This window comes from Venustampulla echinocandica (genome assembly GCF_003357145.1).
Source record: "Venustampulla echinocandica strain BP 5553 chromosome Unknown scaffold_5, whole genome shotgun sequence".
NCBI classification, from domain to species: Eukaryota; Fungi; Ascomycota; class Leotiomycetes; order Helotiales; family Pleuroascaceae; genus Venustampulla; species Venustampulla echinocandica.
In genome coordinates this window covers 1,112,334-1,130,326 of record NW_022474210.1, presented here as the reverse complement: position 1 = coordinate 1,130,326, position 17,993 = coordinate 1,112,334, and the positions used below count along the sequence as shown (strand labels likewise).

The window sequence follows — 17,993 nt, the reverse complement described above, 5'->3', positions numbered from 1 at the left end:
TAATGGCCGAAAGCAGTCGTGTTATAGCCTGCCTGGCTGTAAGGCACAGCTTTTGACATGCCATAAAAATAAAATTGCCCGGATGTTTGAGTCGCTCTTGGGGGTTTCGGCAGAGTATTATAATCCTAGCTAATCGTGAATCCGTAATTCGATGACACAACAGCCAATTAGGAATGATATATGCTCGTAAAATCTTAGTTCCCTATCGTCGATAGCTAATGCTAATCATTTTGCGTAGAAATAAAGTAGGATAAGGGGAAAATTCACACATAGGTAGGCAGTAGTCAGAACATGATTCGACGAATTGAAATTGTTGTTCGCTGGAGAAAAACCAACAAATTCGCAGCTTTAATGGCTCTCTAAGGCCTAGTTCCACATACCTCTAGGTAGGCAGTCTGATTTTCCCCTAGTAATATACAGTCCGTTGCGCCATGTTCGTTCTACCTTTGTACATCTAACCTTCTGAATGCCCGCCATATGTAACAGTTCAAGACATAATATCTTCTAAAATCGTTTCTAGCTCTTCTTTTCGGAATGGAACTGAGAGCATCTCCGTTCCCAAGGCATCCTTTCGGCTCTGAATCATTTGATGGTCATGGAATCTGATAAAAGTTAGAAACATAAATTTCCGCGAAGACCAAGCGTCCAACTTACTCCTTCAGCAGAGTCCTAAAGTTCATCTCGTTGCTGCAAATGAATTCCTCAACAGCCTTTTGATATAGAACCTGATATTCGACGCCCGGGTCGGTCCTTTTCGAAGAACCTATTCGTTGCTCATTTTCATCATCATCATCGTCGTCAAACCCTCCGAGTCCGTCTGCGTGGCTATCATCCATTGCTGCCAATTGCTCTCCTATTAAGACCCTAAACAGGTTCTTGGCATTTTCAGGAAGACTCTTCAAGACAAAGCTTACACCCTCCTTCCCTCCAACCCTTCGCCCACTTCTTCCTAAAAGCTCATGGACTTCCTCCACCACATCCACTTCCGCGATATATGGTTGGAAGGTTGTGCAGTTGTGAAATACAAAATTGTAACTTGATCGGAGAGAACTATCCCAAAGGAGCGGGAATGATGGATGGTCCGCGGAAGTCACTAAATGGACCTGTGGGTGCGCACTGAGACGTGAAAGTATAACCTGTGAGGCGGGTCGACGAAGTGGCATTCTGTCAATTGAGTGAACAATAACTGTTACATCCTGAGTTTTATCCTCTTCGAGTAAAGCAATAATAGACTCAAGCATTTCAGCCGGTTGTGAGCCAAGTTTCTGATCGGGCCCTGATACAGCACTTGCAATCGTGTTCAAAACATCCCGAATGGTAAGAGTATGGACATAACCGTTAACAACGACAATTTTTGCCGACTTCTGATTTATTTGAGATTTGTAGATGTGATCAGCGAAGCGCATTAGGAGTGACCGTTTCGAACCCCACCCATAAACACATATATTGAAGTCCTGGCTCAGCTCAAACTGCCATTGATTGAATGATTTAGCGTGTAACTCTTGCAATGTGTTCAGGTCATTCACATGTGGATCTGTGAAACTTCGAACGAGGCTGAAATACTCCTCGTGGTCGAGGAGCGCTAGGGAAGACAGATTGTTATCTGAAGTGTTGGCGCGGCCTCCACGGTTCTGGAAAAAGTACTTCTCGTGAGGTGGAAGGTCATCAAGAGGTGGGGTTGGTGATCGTAACCTATTTTTGGATCCTTTTGGCCGTCCTCTTCCACGTTTTGAAGGAGTGAACGGAACGTCTACCACCTCATGGCCACCAGGGGTTGGTGTCTGTGACCGCACTCGAGTCTTCGAACCCTTTGGCCGCCCCCTTCCACGTTTTGAAGGAGTGAACGGAGCGTCTACCACTTCATCGCCATTAGGGGGCGGGGTTGGTGACCGTACTCGGGTTTTCGAACCTTTTGGCCGCCCCCTTCCGCGTTTTGAAGGAGTGAACTGGACATCTACCACCTCGTGGCCATTAAGGGGTGGTGTTGGTGACCGCACCCGATTTTTCGAACCTTTTGGCCGTCCCCTTCCACGTTTCGAAGGCGTCAATGGAGCGTCTACCGTCACCGATGTTTCTGCTTCGAAGGAGTCTCTGGTTAAATCATCTTCTTCCTCGGAGTTATATATATGCTGGGCGATATCCTCATCCTCGTTGTCGTTATCACTAATATTCCCTAGCACAGTCCTCTCTATGAGCATCCTAGTGCTTTTCCTTCGGGCGGATCGATCAGCATTTCTCTTCAGTGTCGGCGTGTCGTCCGTTTCAGTGACCACAGAGACCTTCACTGGCGTGTGGTTCGCCATTATGTTTATGTACCTAGGTACGAAGTATGCGTAGATGATATGGTGACGAAAGTCGCGACGCAATTTAAGGTTTAAGTGATACCGGGATTGACCCGAGGCCTAGCGGAACTCTCCCGCCGTAACTAGCCGTAAACTGCAAGCGCGTCCCCGAATTGCGGCTGCCGTATCGTTTAGTGACAAGGGTGGTGTACTCCAAGCCAAAGTAAACAAAACGCGAGAATCAACACCACGATTCAACAAGGTGAACTACCATTTGCAGCTATTTGAGGACAACCTCATATCCGCCAAACCACCAAACTCGACTCATCGATGGACAAATAATCTCATAAGAATTGCCGAAAGCCCTTGTCCGCAAAGATGCTAAATTGGTGGCTAGGCAAGGGTGCTGAAGGGAGCCATGGTCAAGGTACATGTGTACTGCTAAGGTAGTAATTTATTCACTTTACTGATTGACCCTTAGATGGAAACCCCGAGTTAGAGCCTCCAGAAACGCCCGCTCCTGTCTTCGCTGCGCGTGCGCTAAAGAGCGCAATATTCGGAACCCCAGCACCACCAGCTGACGATACCCTCTATGAAATTGACCAGCCGTCCGATACGATGGCTGAGGCCGCGGCGAAAAATAGACTCTCGATGAATCTCTCTCCCACCAAGCCCCAGGGTATCCTGTTGACACCGGGGACTGCAACAACGCGGAGAAAGACCGTTTCTTTTGGAAGCGAGGTCGTGGACACAACCGGTCTGCCTGCAGGGAGACTTAGAAGAAGTGGAAGGCTAGAAGAACCCACAGATACCTCGGGAAACGAGAGACAGTCAAATCGGAAGGCGTCGAGCAGAGCTTCGAGGAAACCCTCCTTCACTGCAAGGTTGGAGAATGCACGAGAAGGAGCCCTGGCAAAGACCGAACCAACCATTTCTCTGTTTGATGCAGAACCCCAGGAGAGTCTTAGTTCGAATATCGATGGTCTAGAACTACACGGGTCACGTTCAAAACCTGGTACCGCAAACCAGGTTCATAAGAGTAATTCCGACTTGCTGCAACAAGTCCTCATCCCAAATGACAAGCTCGACGGCGATGTAACGATGGACCTGAATGAACCACACTCTCAGTCTGGAAAGTACTGGAAATCACAATATCAGAGCTATCATGACGAAGCAAAGGTTGAGATGCAGAATCTTCTCAAATCCAAGCATCTTATTAGAAGTTACGCCAAGACGAAGGACGGGCAAGCTGTCGACTTAGCCGAAAAATTAAGAGAAGAACAGCTGAAAGTCATCAGCATGGAGAGTGAGATTTCGAAGCTTTCTGCGCGTCTAGCTAGAGCGGGCTTGGATGGAGCTGAGGATGAGGCCCCAGAGTTAATCAAAGAACTGGCTAGACAAACTGCTCAGGCGTTAAAATACAAAGCTCAGGTGGACAACCTCCGAATAACCCTCCGAGAAGTCAGAAGTAGTAAGATCTCGTCGAACGAAACTGCCAGCCAAAATCCTCTATCACTACGAAGCGAGCAAACCCATCTCGATATCCACCAAGAGCTCAAGGAGGCAAAGGAGCAGCTACGTGATATGGCCGCGATCCGCAACGAGATAGACAAAATGAGACAGACCTTATCTACTGCAGAGGCGAATAATCGGAATCTTCAGGAGGAGAATACGAGATTGACCGCCGACTTACGCCATGCAAACATGCGACTCGACAAGCAGAGCGAGAAGAGCGAGAAGCGTCGGCAGTCATTTGAGGAACAATTCCATGATAATGAAGAGGCTCTTAAAACTCTTCAAAAGAGCTACGACGAGTTAAAAGAGCAAGCGAAGTCACAACGTCGGGATGCTGGGAAACTCCTAAAGGAACGACATGACCAAGCTGTAGAATTTAAAAAAGAGATTGCCTCAATGCGAGGCGCAGAATCTACTATTCGCGATCTTCAGCAAGCCCTGTCACAGAAAACATCTGAACATGATGAGGTCGTGGCGGATCTTCAAAAGCAAATTGCAGAACTGAAGCGGAGCAGCAGACAAGAGCCTAGCTTGATAGACCCGGGATATAGCAGAAAGCAGCAGCCTGCAAAGCCAGTTGCATCTGAGGAGTCTTGCCAGTCTCGCCATAGTCTCATCCCGGTGACTATTCAGTCAAATTTTCGCCCTTCCAAGACCCGGACTGCTTCTCATTCTGAGACGCCAGTAGGATCCCCTCAACGTGCCCATCCCGCATTATCAGAGATAATCAACCACGCGACTGTCGATACCGTGCCCCCGAGAACATCCGGGCCAGTACATTACACACCACTGGCTAAACGATTCTCTGATATGACCTTGGAATCCCCGAAATTCGAGTTGCCTTCTTTGGAACGGTCACCCCCCCGAAACATAGGCCGGAAAATCCCCAAGATGGATCATCGTCTAAGCCCAAGACCGTCTATGTTCAATATTACGTCAAGCCCTCCAAAGATGGCGGGTAACGATCGAGGAGGGCGACGACCGATGAGCGTTCCCTCAGGCCGATTACCCAGCTTGGATGGCTCCAAGGCAAGGAATCCGCTTCCGCCGGAGAGAGCTGCCGCCGCAAGGGCCCGACTAGAGCAGAAGAACGCTGAAAAGAAGCGGCGCCGAGCACTGGAGACGGACAAGGAGAATATGCCATCTTAAGCACAACTGCCGTGGGGAAGGGGGGTTATTCAAGGAGTTCGGGTCTACGGGAGGGCTTGCTTCGATTCGAAAGACAACGCCTGTTTAGATTGGAGTTTGTACTATGATACCAGGCTTGGTTGCATTGTTGTTAGAGATTATAGCGCCGGAGTAGGTTGACTTTACGATCCGTATTGGATTTTGTGAGTATGGACTGCTATATTGTTAGATTAACAATACCATGACGCAATTATTTCCGTTCGCCTCTCAACCGAGATTCTTGGTGATTTGAATGACAGTGGCATTGAGAGAGGGTGAAAGGAATCCGTATTTGTTATATTGATAGTCAAATTCAGGAGTCATGCCAGACGCAGACTTTTATTTTTGTTTTTGCACTGACTGACTTGATTGCCCTTCCCTTCCCTGCGCTTTTGCCTTTGCCACGCCACGCCGGGCCCCCCGATTCCTTTTTCTTCGCCTATCACGTACGTATCGGTACTTATCTTATCGGCAAGGCCGTCATTATTCCGCCATTTATACTACGTACGGTACAGTGCTATGGTCAATCAATGCCAGACTCGCTGGACTCGGTGCACCTGGATGTCGCCGTCGACAAACAGCCTGAGACAGACCGCATGAACCTAAACCAGCCCGCCTAAGAAGCCAACCCTGCTGCCTCACGTCAACTGTCTAGAACTAGAACCGTGTCAGGCTTCGGCCTAGGCCCGCTGACAGTCCGTGGCCTGTACTTCGTAGTTAGGTCACGGCCTAACCGGCGCTGTCTGTCACCATCGCCATCGCCATCGCCTTTCGCTGCCGTCTCAACCTCCCTTCCTCCCACTCCCAAACACCAACATTCACACCACCTTTTCACCTTTGTCCCGCACAAAACTCTACGGGGAGAAACAACAAACACTCCTCTTCTATTCCTACTCCCGGTCAGGCTCAGTTCCCAGAACAGGTATCTGGAGACCGCCTTTTTCTTCTGGGCAGTCCCCTTGCCCGAGCAATAGTCGTCCGGAAACAAGATCGATCACCGTACATTAATTACTCGGACGTTCTAGCACACAGTCTCACCTGATACCAAACGCGACCCGATAAATCACCCCAAAGCAGGAAACATCAGGATGTCTGCCGCCGCGAAGCAACGCTTGATGAGCGAGTACAAAGCCCTCGAGAAGGAGAAGTGGATCAATATTGAGGTTTGTCATCTGTTATCATATGTTCTGGTAAACGCAACTAATACTCGAAACAGCTCAGCGATGGCTCTCTTTTCAGATGGACCATTGGTCTTATGGTCATTAATCCCGAAAGCGCCTTCAATGGTGGCTATTTCAAGGTAACTGCTGTCGACATCGCCCTTGCTAACCATCTGCTGACGGTCTGATCTTTAGGCCGAAATGACGTTCACCGATAAATACCCGTTCCTACCCCCAACTTTCAAGTTCCTTCGTCCGATCTACCACCCAAACATTTACCCTGATGGGAGAGTCTGCATCTCGATCCTACACGCACCCGGCGACGATGCACAGTCCGGCGAGCTAGCTAGTGAACGCTGGTCTCCTCTGCAGGGTGCTGAGTCGGTCTTGCGTTCTGTCCTCCTCCTCCTTGATGATCCAGAGATTGCTTCTCCGGCCAATGTAGATGCAGGAGTGATGTACCGAGACAACAGAGCACAGTACAATCAGAAAGCTAGCGAGACGGTTGCGGCGTCCAAGAAGGATATCCCCGATGGATTTGTCATGCCTACGACGCTCGAGTCTGCGCCCCCAGAGAAGATCCCCGACGATGACAACTTCTGGAATGAGAGTGATGCCGAGGATGACTTTGGTGCCAGTGATAGCTCTGGGGAGGACTTTGGGATGGACGAGGATGAAGAAGATGGAGAGGAGCAAGAGAGCGAGCAAGAGGAAGGCCAGGGCGAGGGAAAGGAGGAATAGAGGGGCGGGAGCTAGTGACTCGGGTCTCTGGCATTACCCTCCCGGCCATCAGTCTCTGGAAGATTCCGGGCATCATATTTTCATTTTACTGCATAGCATAGCATAGCGACAACCTCTTTCGGGGCTTGAGGGGTTGGCGTACGGATTCAGACAGGCATACAACATTTGTCCGCGGCGCATTTATCTCTACCATGGGCCTGCCTCTGATCAGGGTCTCGGATTTGGTGCACACGGCATAATCATACGTTGCTCTAGGTGTTTGTATGGGTTAGGAACGAAGGCAAAAAATAGATCGGATCTTCTTTCGCATGAGCTCCCACTTCACTGCTCACTTTTCATCATAGTGACACACGTAGGTACCAAAAGTAGATATATATTTCTGACAACTGACACTGTACTTATTGTATCGTAAACCATCATCATCATCTGCAGAGTACAGACCGCTCCGAGGCCGCCCACGGGAGGGAGCGCACGTGCCAGCCGGGGCCTTTGCAAGGATCTTCGATCGCCCGCTGCAAGCTTTCCTCCGTACCATTTGACAAGCTACAGTATACCCAGTACGTACCCTCTCTACCCAAGCTGGGTATTCTTCAAACAACTGTCTGCTGGGGGAATCTTTCTTATCTGCTGCGTCACTCCCTAGACAGGTCAGCTTCAATCCTCTGTTTAATGAACTCCGATACAGCGTTCGGGAACTCACTCAACATCGCCGCGCCCCGAGCTTCATCGGCGTCAAGGAGCTGACGAGCGCATGCGATATGGGAGCTTATCCACAGCCCTCAGAGGATGATATTGAGGCCTTCCGCGCACTGCTTCCAGACGTTCCTCGTGAGGAAGTGATAGCCAGGCTCAAAGTATTTCTTCTCTCGTCTGATGTGCAGGGCTGAGGCTAATCGATACAGAATAACAACTGCAATGTCGACCAAGCCGTAGGCGAATACTTCGATGATCTCGACAATCCCAATAGAAACAAGGTATGAGGGCGCATATTTGTACGCCATCTGATCGACAATGGCTAAGAAGATTGTTTAGTATCGTTGGGATGAGGGCCAATTTAGTGGCGAGAGAGATGGAAGTTCCGGGAACCATGGAATCTGTGAGTACTGTGTTTGCTGCTCTCCAGGGCTGCGCAAGTTGACATTGGTGAAAAGCGTTTGATATACAAGGCCCAGATATCAACGGCCCGTACAGCCAATTCGATACAGCTCCATCAAGACCACCATCTCGAACGAGCAACAACAAATCTCCCCTTGGTAAGATCATAGATATGACCGCTCAGGCTGCAGTTGGTTCGTATATGCCTCTGGTGACCGTTTCAAAGTGCTGACGCAACTCTGGTAGCTGATCCGAGCACTTCGAAGACGTATATGGAACACGGGGATCGCGACTTAGAGCAGGCACTTGCAGCGTCTCGAGCGGAAGCCGGGCTACCACCACAAGAAAGCGGGATCGCCGCCACGAACGAAGTTCATTTTGGCCCTGCCACCCGTACTCAATATGAGCAAGGCAAATGGGAGATGGTTCCTATTGGGAAATCGTCCGGAGGAATAATGTTAGACCCGGAACCTGCTGGACGGAAGCGTGACATCGATGCTCCCCCTTTCCTCAAGCCAAGCATTGAAAACCATCGTCTAGGCGCACTCTTCACTATTTACCACGAGATACCTATCATCCGCGAAGTCTTCCTTAATCGAATAGACGTCATCCCAAATTATGGCTTTGATAAAGAATGGTGGACAGGCAATATAATAGAACAGCCTGTCGTAATTGGAGATGAGGAGCCGCCCGAGCGTGAAGTGGTTCGGGAGATCCAACGTCTTATGGCATTCCTTGATAAGACAGACCGTGCTTATGGGTCTGTAGGAGCCTTGTCATCCCTCCGCGAAATCAACAAATCCCTACGATGGAGTTCTGAAATTGAGTCTGCTGTTCTGGATGCGTGGCGTAAAGCCTTGGAAGATAACCAGGCGGTCATCAACAAACTGTTCAGTAGAGGGGTGCCATGTGAGGCAGAAGAAGATCGGACTAAAGAGTTTGCTATTCTCGAGCTACTTTTGCCAGCCAAAGACTCATTACAAGAAACGCTCTATGATATCGCCGATGAAGCGTTGTGGCCGGCTCTTGGACCCCTCGATCTGGCCCAGAGCCCCTATCTTTCTCATATTGCCGACGTCATCGCCTTCAAGATAGATGGAGATGACTCGTCGAAAAGTATCGACATCCCTGCGATCTGGTATCCCGATCGGTATCTAAAATCAGCGAGGCAGGCGGCCCTAGACATGCGACTCCAAAAGCATGAGATTGAGGATAGTCTTCGGAGATTTTGTGCTCTGGAGGGTGATCTCACGAACTACCCCATGCGCGGAGGTAAGGTCGTCAAGGTGAAGGATTTATTCTTAGCATCTCTTAAACATGACGAGGCAGAGATACAGAATGACGATCGAACTCTGGAGCGCACCAATGCGGATGTGGATGAACTTGCTACAAAGCGTCCTAAGAAGTCGAGGAACCTTTCAGCTGAGCTTCGAAAGCTAGTTGCCAGCATAGATAAGAAATTATCAGGTATTTAGCTCTCCCTGTTTTAGATTGTGGCACAGGCTCATGAACTAACCGCCTGTAGCTCTGAATTCGGAGAAGGACAAGGCCCGTGAAGCCTTGAAGAACCTATCCAAGCTATACACGGAACCTTCAACGGACCCCGAAGCAGCAAAGCTTCATCCATACTCCCTTCGTGGTGTTAGCACCACCAAGAACACAATGTATGTCTGCAGGCGTGCCGAGCCAAACTTGATTGATATGGATCTGGATAACGATCGCATAACCTCTTACGGTGACCAATGGTGGAGAATACATTATGCAACAGTGGGGCACAACCCCGTTACAGTCGAGGTATGGTGATGATCATGTTGAGCATTGCTTGTTTGGATGCATGACTGACTATTCCGTAGCAAACGACTAAAGAAAAGGTTCTCCAAGCTGCCAAGAGCGAGAGCAAGAATACAGTGTTGGTCTATGCGAGCGAGAAAGCGATGGACTTCTCCAACAAGCCCTTGCCTAATTCATTGGAGGTTTGTTTGGTCCCACCCGTCTAAATGGCTGTGGCTAATATTATCTAGACATTCGTCCGCGCCGACAACCGGGCTTTCAAAGCCGAATTTGCGGAAACTGAAGATAGCCAAACTCAGTTGTCATCTCCGGGCAAACGGAAATTTGACGAGCAGTCTGAGGCTTCTCAGGACTCGGGAGCTGGCCGGTGGAATAGTGGTGGCGGAAGCCCAAAGGAGCGAGAAAGCAGCTCCAGTGTGCTAGAAAGGGAGTTAGGTGGTGCCGATGGCCCGCCCTTGGATGAAGCTCGTGTGGCTTCCCAAAGTTTTTCAACTCGTCTAACAGATGTGCCAGAGGGCAGCACTGAACTACATGGCGACGAAGTTATCGAGGGGGTTGACCCATCGTCGCCCAACAAGGGGCAATCTGCGGCACAGGAAATGCAAGAACGAGGCAATATGAGGCTCAGTCTAATGGCAGGAAGTAGACCTCATGCAAATGGCGGCAAGGCAAATACTATCGATAGCATGGACTTGGATGAGGTACTGGAGGACTCGCGCTCCATGGAAGAGAGCGCAGCTGTGAAACAAGTTGGATACTCCAAATGAGTACTGGAGCAGACTGCTTTGTTTTGTATCACTAAATGAACTGTCGGTAGTATATTAACCAAAGACACCGTTGATCTAATAATGTCCGGAGTTTGTGTGGCTTTGGATAAGGTACACTGCTCAACTCGGCCCTCCAGCCCTCCGAGCTAGTAGTGTTTAATGCAGATATTTCTTTTTCCACCTAGCGAGGCATGCTATATTACTTCTAGACATTTCTTGAATCATCGTGAAGATTGTACTCTAGCTTGTATGTTTATATGTTTGCATATTCGTATGATTTTTCGTGACGTGGAAGGTTCCAGAACCTTCGTTTGGGTACTAATAATAAAGTATCTGGCGACGCCCGACGTCAATGGGCCACCCCGCGACCGGTTGGGAGACAGATCGGACCCCGCGCAATGGACGTCACCGCCTCCAGCAAAACCGGGCAAGAGTGGCGTGTACAAGTAAAGCGTAAAGCGTAACCTGAGCCTGAGCCTGAACCTGAATAGCAAGCAGCACTCTTTAAGATCCCAAAATCAAAGAATAACAATCAAGCTTCTTAAGAAGCTCAATTTCTTCAGTTAAGTTCCTTCATTGGTCAATTGGCACCATACTGCACGCACAACACAAAGCGCCCATTGTTCGCTCGAGGATCAGACATCCAGACAAAAGCCGAACAAATAACCAAATCACACGATCAGCTGTTCAGCACCCGCCCTGTGGATTAGCGCATTGTGCGACACCACGACACCAAGAGACATCCAGAACTATCTCTTTCACGACCCTTCTGTTCACCGAGAAAACGAGGTTCACGCCTGTTCCATAAGGTCGTGGCTCCAGCTATACACCACACCGCAAGACACTCGTCGATCATATATTGAACGCAAGCGTCACATATAGGATACCTCCCGTGGCACCGCATCGCAACCATGGTAGCTGAAACGAAGCTCTATGATACCTTGGGCTTGAAGCCCGATGCCAACCAGGATGGCATCAAGAAAGCATACCAGTAAGTTCCATCCCTCCCGTATATCCCTCGTCCCTTGCATCGTGACAATGACATAAATGCTAATATATACTACAGTAAGATGGCATTGAAATTCCATCCCGATAAGAACAAGGACAAGCCCGAGAGTGCAGAGAAATTCAAAGAGATCTCCCAAGCCTACGAAGTCCTCTCCGATCCCGAAAAGCGGAAAACTTACGATCAATATGGTTTGGAATTCTTACTTCGGGGAGGCCCACCACCCCCAGAGCCAGGCCAAGGGGGTAACCCATACGCAAACGCTGGCGGCGCGCCAGGAGGAGGATTTGACTTTGGAGGCATGCCAGGCGGTGGTAGGGGTGGAGGTCCCCAAGGATTCCATTACGAATTCAACCAGGGGCCCGGGGCTGGAGGAGGATTCACCTTCAGCAATCCAGACTCGATATTCTCTGAGTTCTTGCGTGGACAAACGGGAATGGGTGGAGGAGGTGGTGGTGGTGCTGCAGGCTTCGAGGATATATTTGGTAGTATACCTAGATCCCGTACGTCGGGCGGCAGTGGTGGAACTCGATCTCGCACTTCGCAGTTTGGTGCGGAGCCTGCTGGGCGACCGAGAACGTCGGAGCTTGAAGTTACAACCGTGGAGAGACCGCTGCCGCTTACCCTCGAAGAGCTGTTTAATGGTTGTCATAAGAAGATGAAGATTAAGCGGAAGGCCTTCGATGAAGTTACCGGCAAGCGCACCACGCAGGACAAAGTCCTTGAGATGGATATCAAGCCTGGCTTAAAGAAGGGCAGCAAGATAAAGTTCAAGGGCGTGGGAGATCAAGAGGAAGGCGGGCAACAAGATTTGCATTTCACTATTGAAGAGGTAAGCTATTATTTCCCCCTTGATACACTATTCCGACGGATTAACTAACAACCATCACAGAAAAAACACCCGCTCTTCACCCGTGAAGGCGACGATATACACCATACCATAGACCTCGAGCTCAAAGAAGCCCTAACCGGCTGGAAACGAACCGTCGCCACGATCGACGGAAAGCAAATCAACATCGAGAAAGCGGGTCCCACGCAACCTGGCAGCAAAGATAGTTACCCCAGCCTAGGCATGCCAATCAGCAAGAAACCCGGTCAAAGAGGGAACTTCATCGTCACGTATAATGTTAGATTCCCAACGTATCTGACCTCTGAGCAGAAACGGAAGCTGAAGGAGATTCTGTGATCATGAGTCAAGAAGGTTTATAAACTAGTAAAGATGGTCATGATAGGGATGAAAATTTAGCATGCAGGATAACTGAAGCATGATGGAGTGTGGGAGGCGGAATGGATAGTTTATGAATGGCATTTCAAAGGTGTTTGGCGAAGGGAGTGCAGGGAGGACTCCGCACAGGATTGGGATGAGAGCACATAAAACCTCATGGCGGAGTTGTAATAGAACCTGTGCAGGATTCAGACGACAGAACGACGAAGACACGAATCTTTTTTTCCTTCAGTTTAATTAACTTTCTTGTTATGGTACATAACATGTGTTAAGAGTAATATTAACCCCCGATTCAAATTTCCGTACTTTGTTGTATGTCTATAAATCTAAAATGTGAAACATACGCATACACGTAGGTATAACCTACAAATCCCTAGACCAGGCAGATGATACAACCAACTAATCGAACACATGATGATTCCTAGGCCCGTTTTCACAAGGCGCCTCCAACCATCTGCACAATCCACATCGCAATCCTAACATTAATCCCGACCCTTCTCTCCATCTTCACAAACTCATCCATGCCCACCACCCGCGCGTGATCCTGCAGCCCATCCCTCTCTTCCCTCAACCTCGCCTTCAACCCCTCATCCTTCGTAACAATGCAAGTTCCCACCTCCAAATCTAATCCGTAGCTTCGCTTGGTGTAATTGCTGCTCCCGACAATACTGATGCTCGGCTCTTTCTCGCCATTCAAGCTCACCCACATCCCCTTGGCATGGTACGTCCATCCGTCTTTCTCGCCTACGGTGCCTCGGCGCCATTCTCGAAGGGATATATCGTTTGTGCGATTGGCTTTAGCGGCCGCTTCGAGGAACCGCCTAGAGAGGAGTGTGTAGGCTGCGGGGAGCAGACCAGATACGCCCTTGCTGCCGTAGAAACCGTTTGCGAACGGGGAGGCGGTTATTACGGTGTTGTTGCTCGAGGCGGTGGAGAGGAGGAGAGGGGTTAGCGATGGATGAGGGTTGAAGTAGCCGGCTGTGAAGGTCCAGGATGAGTTGTTGTAGGCGGGTTGGGAGAGGGTCCGGAGGATAGACTGGATTAAAGGGAGTTCCGTGGAGGTGTCTGGTTCTAGGAGGGGGGTCAGTTGGGAGAGGGGATAGACGGTTGTGTTTGTCTTTCCCTTGGAGACGATGCTTTTAGAATCAGGGGAGGCGGATTGGACCAGAGGGGCGAGGATAGAGGTCGAGCGGGTAATGTATTTTGTGGGATCAGAGAGAGGGGATGGGGCGAGGTTGGTGGATGGCCAGTCCAGGGTGTAGCCTGCAGGTATCTGCTTCTCTGGGATCACTAAAAAGCTGAGTTTCGACACCGCATTATGGATATTGAAGAAGTATTCTGTGATCTCTTTTGAGGAGAACACATGGTACCTATCTTGTCGGTTGGTGAAGTAATCGGTCGAGAGGTTGGCACTATACCAGTTAGTTAGTCCTCTTGAATATACAAAATCCGAGGAGCGTAAGTGTACCCAGATATTATAACTTCATCATCTACCCCATAAAGCTTCATGTGCTGTAATCCCCATCCCTCGTTGATTCGTCTTGGGATATGCTTCTTCCGTAGTCCCGTTAAATTCGGCGTATGGTACATTCGAATTTCCACCCTCTCCGTACCAAACTCCGCAACCAGTGGAGCAAGTAGAGACGCGCATGATGGGTCTGGAGACTCCCGTGTCCCTCTCAGAGCATCTGTCAAGATACTCAATTTCAGATGTGGCTTGGCTCTTAGAGCGGCTTGCAGTGTTGAAATCTGGGCCCGAGAATCAACATATATTCAAGGAATGCTAGGGACGCGGATATGGTTTTTACAAATTCATGTTCTGTTTTTCCTATGTACAACGTAGACAGAAAAATATGCCTTTCCGCAGCAAGTATCTTGGACTATCCTTCCATCAGCTACAATTCCTATTATGCGGTTTCATACTTCGAGCGGACCTTCAATGTCTCGTAGAATTCAGACGGCGTGCGTAGGATGTGGATCTGCGACCCTTGGATTTCGAACTTCGGTGCGATCCTGTCCAGTTCGCTGGTGAACGCTGCGACCATCGAAGCTGTGGACGAGGAGTTGCTGCTCGTAGCAAATGAAGCGGATGTCGAGAATCTGCGCTGCTTAGCCTGGAGCAATCGCGGCCGGCAGACCTGAACTCGTCGAATGGCAGAGCATCTTATGCTACTCCGGACTATCATTGCCAGTTTTCAAAGCAGTCACCTAATGGCATCTAGTGCTTGGTAGTGAAGCTTGAAGTTTGAGAGCTTGAGCTTTGAGATGCCGAAGGCGCTAGACCGGATTTGGCGGAAATATAGCCCGCCTTCGACCATACAACGATATCACCTCCTCCACTCCAGAAGCCATTGAACAACAGACAAGATGTCTACACTTACGAGGTCGTGGCGCCACCTGCGCAAAGCTGGTATCAGGGTATGAGACTCACCTGGCAGAACCGGAGAACCTTGCTAATTGTTGTTCCCGCAGGATGCCCTCCATCAAATGCAGGTATGATTCCAAACAACTCGTGCTTCCCGCAACAGCCTAGCTGAACGATGCTCTTCCCTTCTAGCACCAAGGTATGCCCTGAAACTTGTCGCTATATTGAGGCTAGGGCTAACAGCTTTGTTAGGTGATACCAAAGCCGGTATCTTAGTCGGCAAGGACCGCTGGGGTAACAAATTCTTCGAGAACGTCGACGAACTGCCATGTGAGCACAGCCGAGACCCCCGCCCAATAATACCATTTCTCACAAGAACACAGTACGGACAAGATGGGTTGATTACAGAGATTACGAATCCGATGCGTAAGATCCCACCCATACCCGAAGGCATGATGTAGGGTGTTCTGGACCTGACAGTTGAGATAGCTCACAAATCGACCCTGGATGGCATGCGTGGATTTCATACATGGTTGACAAGCCACCGGCTGAGGATCCTATCATGAGAACTCAGATTAGGACTTGGGAGGAATCCAATAAGCAGCATGTGCCGAATATGACTGCCACAAGGTCTGCGTACAAACCATATTCTACGTGAGTTTTCTACACTCCCTTCTGTTTCGTGCAGATGATCTGATACGAAATGTCATAGTACGAAATCAAAGAGCAGCGTGTGGATCCCAGAGCCTGCTGCTAGGCGGTAGATATGGATTGGTTTTGGGGATTGGGGGTTGTATATAGTGTCTTGAGGAATGGAGTTCGTTTTACACTCAACGCTGTTCAAAGTGATTTATTGGCAAAGCCCATCTACCGACACAATGAGAAAGATAAAAAATTGTTGAGTGCGGTTAATAACAGCTTCCCGGCCTATTAACTTTCGTTTTAGGAAACTGCCTGGTTTAGAACGCTCAGTCGTCTCTAACTGACTATATTGAAGTCTATAGGGTATATGACTATTCCTTTTGTCTAAAGTAACGCAGTGGTTGCCCCCTTGAATTTGGATTCAGGTAGACCCGAAGCCTAGGAATGGACCTAAACCCGGGTGAATCCATATGGTGTAATAGTTGGTCGCACTTCTATTTTCATTCTATTTCGCAAATATTTGCTCGCAGATTAAGCCCGAGTTATCCACTTATGTGCGGTAGTCTCCATTGATAGTGATATACTCGTGACTTGGAAAGGTTAGCCAATGCTAATCTCAACTGAGTTTTCAGGGGTGTATTACCTATAATCACACGTCCAATAGACAGCTTCTTCCTTACCACCCCCTAATCTGACCAATATTTCTAGATCCTCATGCTCCAAGATCTCTGCAGCGCGAACCTCATCTACAGTCTCTGGCTCACCATTGACAAGCAGTTTGAGTTCAGGAGATCCGTCGGTAGGAATAAACGAGACACTCGTCTTTTCGGGGACAATTTCCGGAACATCAGTAACCGGCATGCCTGGTTCAGAAATTTGTGAATAACCAGTAGCACAAAGTATGCGGCCCCAGTTTGCGTCCTTTCCATATAAGGCTGTCTTGACTAAGGGAGATCTTGCAATGGTGCTAGCAACTTTTCGTGCACCAACCTCGGACGGTGATTCCGTCACACGGATGGTGACGAATTTGGTTGCTCCCTCACCATCCCGAACTACAAGTTTGGCAAGGTCTGTAGCAAATTCTGTCAATGTTTTCTGGAAAGCATTGTAGTCATCGGAAGATTCTGACGTGATTTCTTGCCCTCCAGCAGCACCGTTAGCTAGGACGGCAACTGTATCATTAGTAGAGGTATCACCATCGATGGAGATGCTGTTGAAGGACTTGTTGACAGCATTGGTAAGCAGCTTAGGAAGGAGCGCCGGTGCAATTGGAGCATCCGTAGCAATCATCCCTAATAGAGTTGCCATATTTGGGTGTATCATACCAGCCCCTTTCGTCATCCCCGCTATTCTATACTCGACGGTGGGGGAGGATGGTAGGGAGAACGTTCGTGAAATAAGCTTGGGGAAAGTATCAGTCGTGCATATTGCTCGTGCCGTAGATAACCAATGGCCATGGGATGTCCCCAGAGCATAATAAGCTGAGGGTATCTTGTGCAGGATCTTCTGAATCGGTAGTCTGTAAAAACAGGTTAGTTGAAAGTTGGTCCGGCTTGGTCAATCACACAACCTACCTTTGGCCAATCACGCCGGTACTCATAACTATAGAACTTCCTCCCTTTCCATCCGTAGGTAGATCAAAACATCTATCAGCTTCTGCCACCATCTTTTCCGCATCTTCCAAACCACCCTTCCCAGTCACCGCATTTGCACATCCAGAGTTGATGATGACAGCCCGGATTCCAGCATTATTCCTCCGCTTTAGCATTTCTCTGCTGACAGTTACAGGAGCCGCTTGGAACTTATTCTTCGTGAATACTGCCGCAGCCGCACATGGTGTTTCTGAGGCGAGAAAGGCTAGATCTGGTGTGCTCTTGTTGGTAGGCTTGACTCCAACATGAGTCCCCGAGACGAGGAATCCTCTAGGGTATATGCCATGTGTAGGCACATACTTCTGCTTTGCGGCGGGAATTGCTCCATCGGGAGGGGCACTATAGTGGCGAACATGGGCGGATGTGACCGTGGACTGTAATGTTGTTGGCCGTATCAGTCGTGTCAGAACACCAGTCTGTTGCGGTCGGAGAGCCATTGGCGGGGAAAGGATGGTCTAAAGACCCTTTGAGCACCTATCAAGTGTTCAGAAAGCTCTAGATTTCAGTGGGTAGAGTAATTGATGGTTTTCTTGTTTCCTTTCGTTTGTATTATCTCCAAAGATTTTATGACTCCCAAATCTTGTA

General features: G+C 49.1%; 8 protein-coding genes across 8 annotated transcripts; 5 read left to right on the top strand and 3 right to left on the bottom strand.

Moving 5' to 3' along the window:
* Nucleotides 1–487: 487 nt before the first annotated feature.
* Nucleotides 488–2,303, bottom strand: BP5553_07287 (uncharacterized protein; the record flags this gene model as incomplete). Its single annotated transcript, XM_032015910.1, has 2 exons — nt 488–602; nt 655–2,303. 2 exons carry the CDS (start codon nt 2,301–2,303, stop codon nt 488–490), a joined length of 1,764 nt encoding a protein of 587 aa, XP_031868179.1.
* Nucleotides 2,304–2,660: 357 nt separating this feature from the next.
* BP5553_07286 (uncharacterized protein) lies at nt 2,661–4,946 on the top strand (the record flags this gene model as incomplete). The annotated part of the gene is made up of 2 exons (XM_032015909.1): nt 2,661–2,709; nt 2,764–4,946. The coding sequence occupies 2 exons, from the start codon at nt 2,661–2,663 to the stop codon at nt 4,944–4,946; spliced, it is 2,232 nt and encodes a 743-aa protein (XP_031868178.1).
* A 1,106-nt stretch (nt 4,947–6,052) lies between these two features.
* On the top strand, nt 6,053–6,865 carry BP5553_07285 (Uncharacterized protein; the record flags this gene model as incomplete). The annotated part of the gene is made up of 3 exons (XM_032015908.1): nt 6,053–6,127; nt 6,181–6,264; nt 6,320–6,865. The coding sequence occupies 3 exons, from the start codon at nt 6,053–6,055 to the stop codon at nt 6,863–6,865; spliced, it is 705 nt and encodes a 234-aa protein (XP_031868177.1).
* A 758-nt stretch (nt 6,866–7,623) lies between these two features.
* On the top strand, nt 7,624–10,518 carry BP5553_07284 (Uncharacterized protein; the record flags this gene model as incomplete). Its single annotated transcript, XM_032015907.1, has 8 exons — nt 7,624–7,719; nt 7,768–7,839; nt 7,898–7,961; nt 8,017–8,154; nt 8,207–9,427; nt 9,486–9,754; nt 9,814–9,933; nt 9,982–10,518. The coding sequence occupies 8 exons, from the start codon at nt 7,624–7,626 to the stop codon at nt 10,516–10,518; spliced, it is 2,517 nt and encodes an 838-aa protein (XP_031868176.1).
* Nucleotides 10,519–11,429: 911 nt separating this feature from the next.
* Nucleotides 11,430–12,710, top strand: BP5553_07283 (uncharacterized protein; the record flags this gene model as incomplete). Its single annotated transcript, XM_032015906.1, has 3 exons — nt 11,430–11,509; nt 11,585–12,356; nt 12,417–12,710. The coding sequence occupies 3 exons, from the start codon at nt 11,430–11,432 to the stop codon at nt 12,708–12,710; spliced, it is 1,146 nt and encodes a 381-aa protein (XP_031868175.1).
* A 472-nt stretch (nt 12,711–13,182) lies between these two features.
* Nucleotides 13,183–14,794, bottom strand: BP5553_07282 (Uncharacterized protein; the record flags this gene model as incomplete). Its single annotated transcript, XM_032015905.1, has 4 exons — nt 13,183–14,161; nt 14,218–14,498; nt 14,558–14,629; nt 14,684–14,794. 4 exons carry the CDS (start codon nt 14,792–14,794, stop codon nt 13,183–13,185), a joined length of 1,443 nt encoding a protein of 480 aa, XP_031868174.1.
* Nucleotides 14,795–15,116: 322 nt separating this feature from the next.
* On the top strand, nt 15,117–15,878 carry BP5553_07281 (NADH dehydrogenase [ubiquinone] 1 alpha subcomplex subunit; the record flags this gene model as incomplete). Its single annotated transcript, XM_032015904.1, has 7 exons — nt 15,117–15,167; nt 15,222–15,242; nt 15,307–15,313; nt 15,367–15,444; nt 15,498–15,540; nt 15,604–15,768; nt 15,827–15,878. 7 exons carry the CDS (start codon nt 15,117–15,119, stop codon nt 15,876–15,878), a joined length of 417 nt encoding a protein of 138 aa, XP_031868173.1.
* Nucleotides 15,879–16,306: 428 nt separating this feature from the next.
* BP5553_07280 (Arginine biosynthesis bifunctional protein ArgJ, mitochondrial) lies at nt 16,307–17,845 on the bottom strand (the record flags this gene model as incomplete). Its single annotated transcript, XM_032015903.1, has 3 exons — nt 16,307–16,346; nt 16,400–17,275; nt 17,331–17,845. 3 exons carry the CDS (start codon nt 17,843–17,845, stop codon nt 16,307–16,309), a joined length of 1,431 nt encoding a protein of 476 aa, XP_031868172.1.
* Nucleotides 17,846–17,993: the final 148 nt, after the last annotated feature.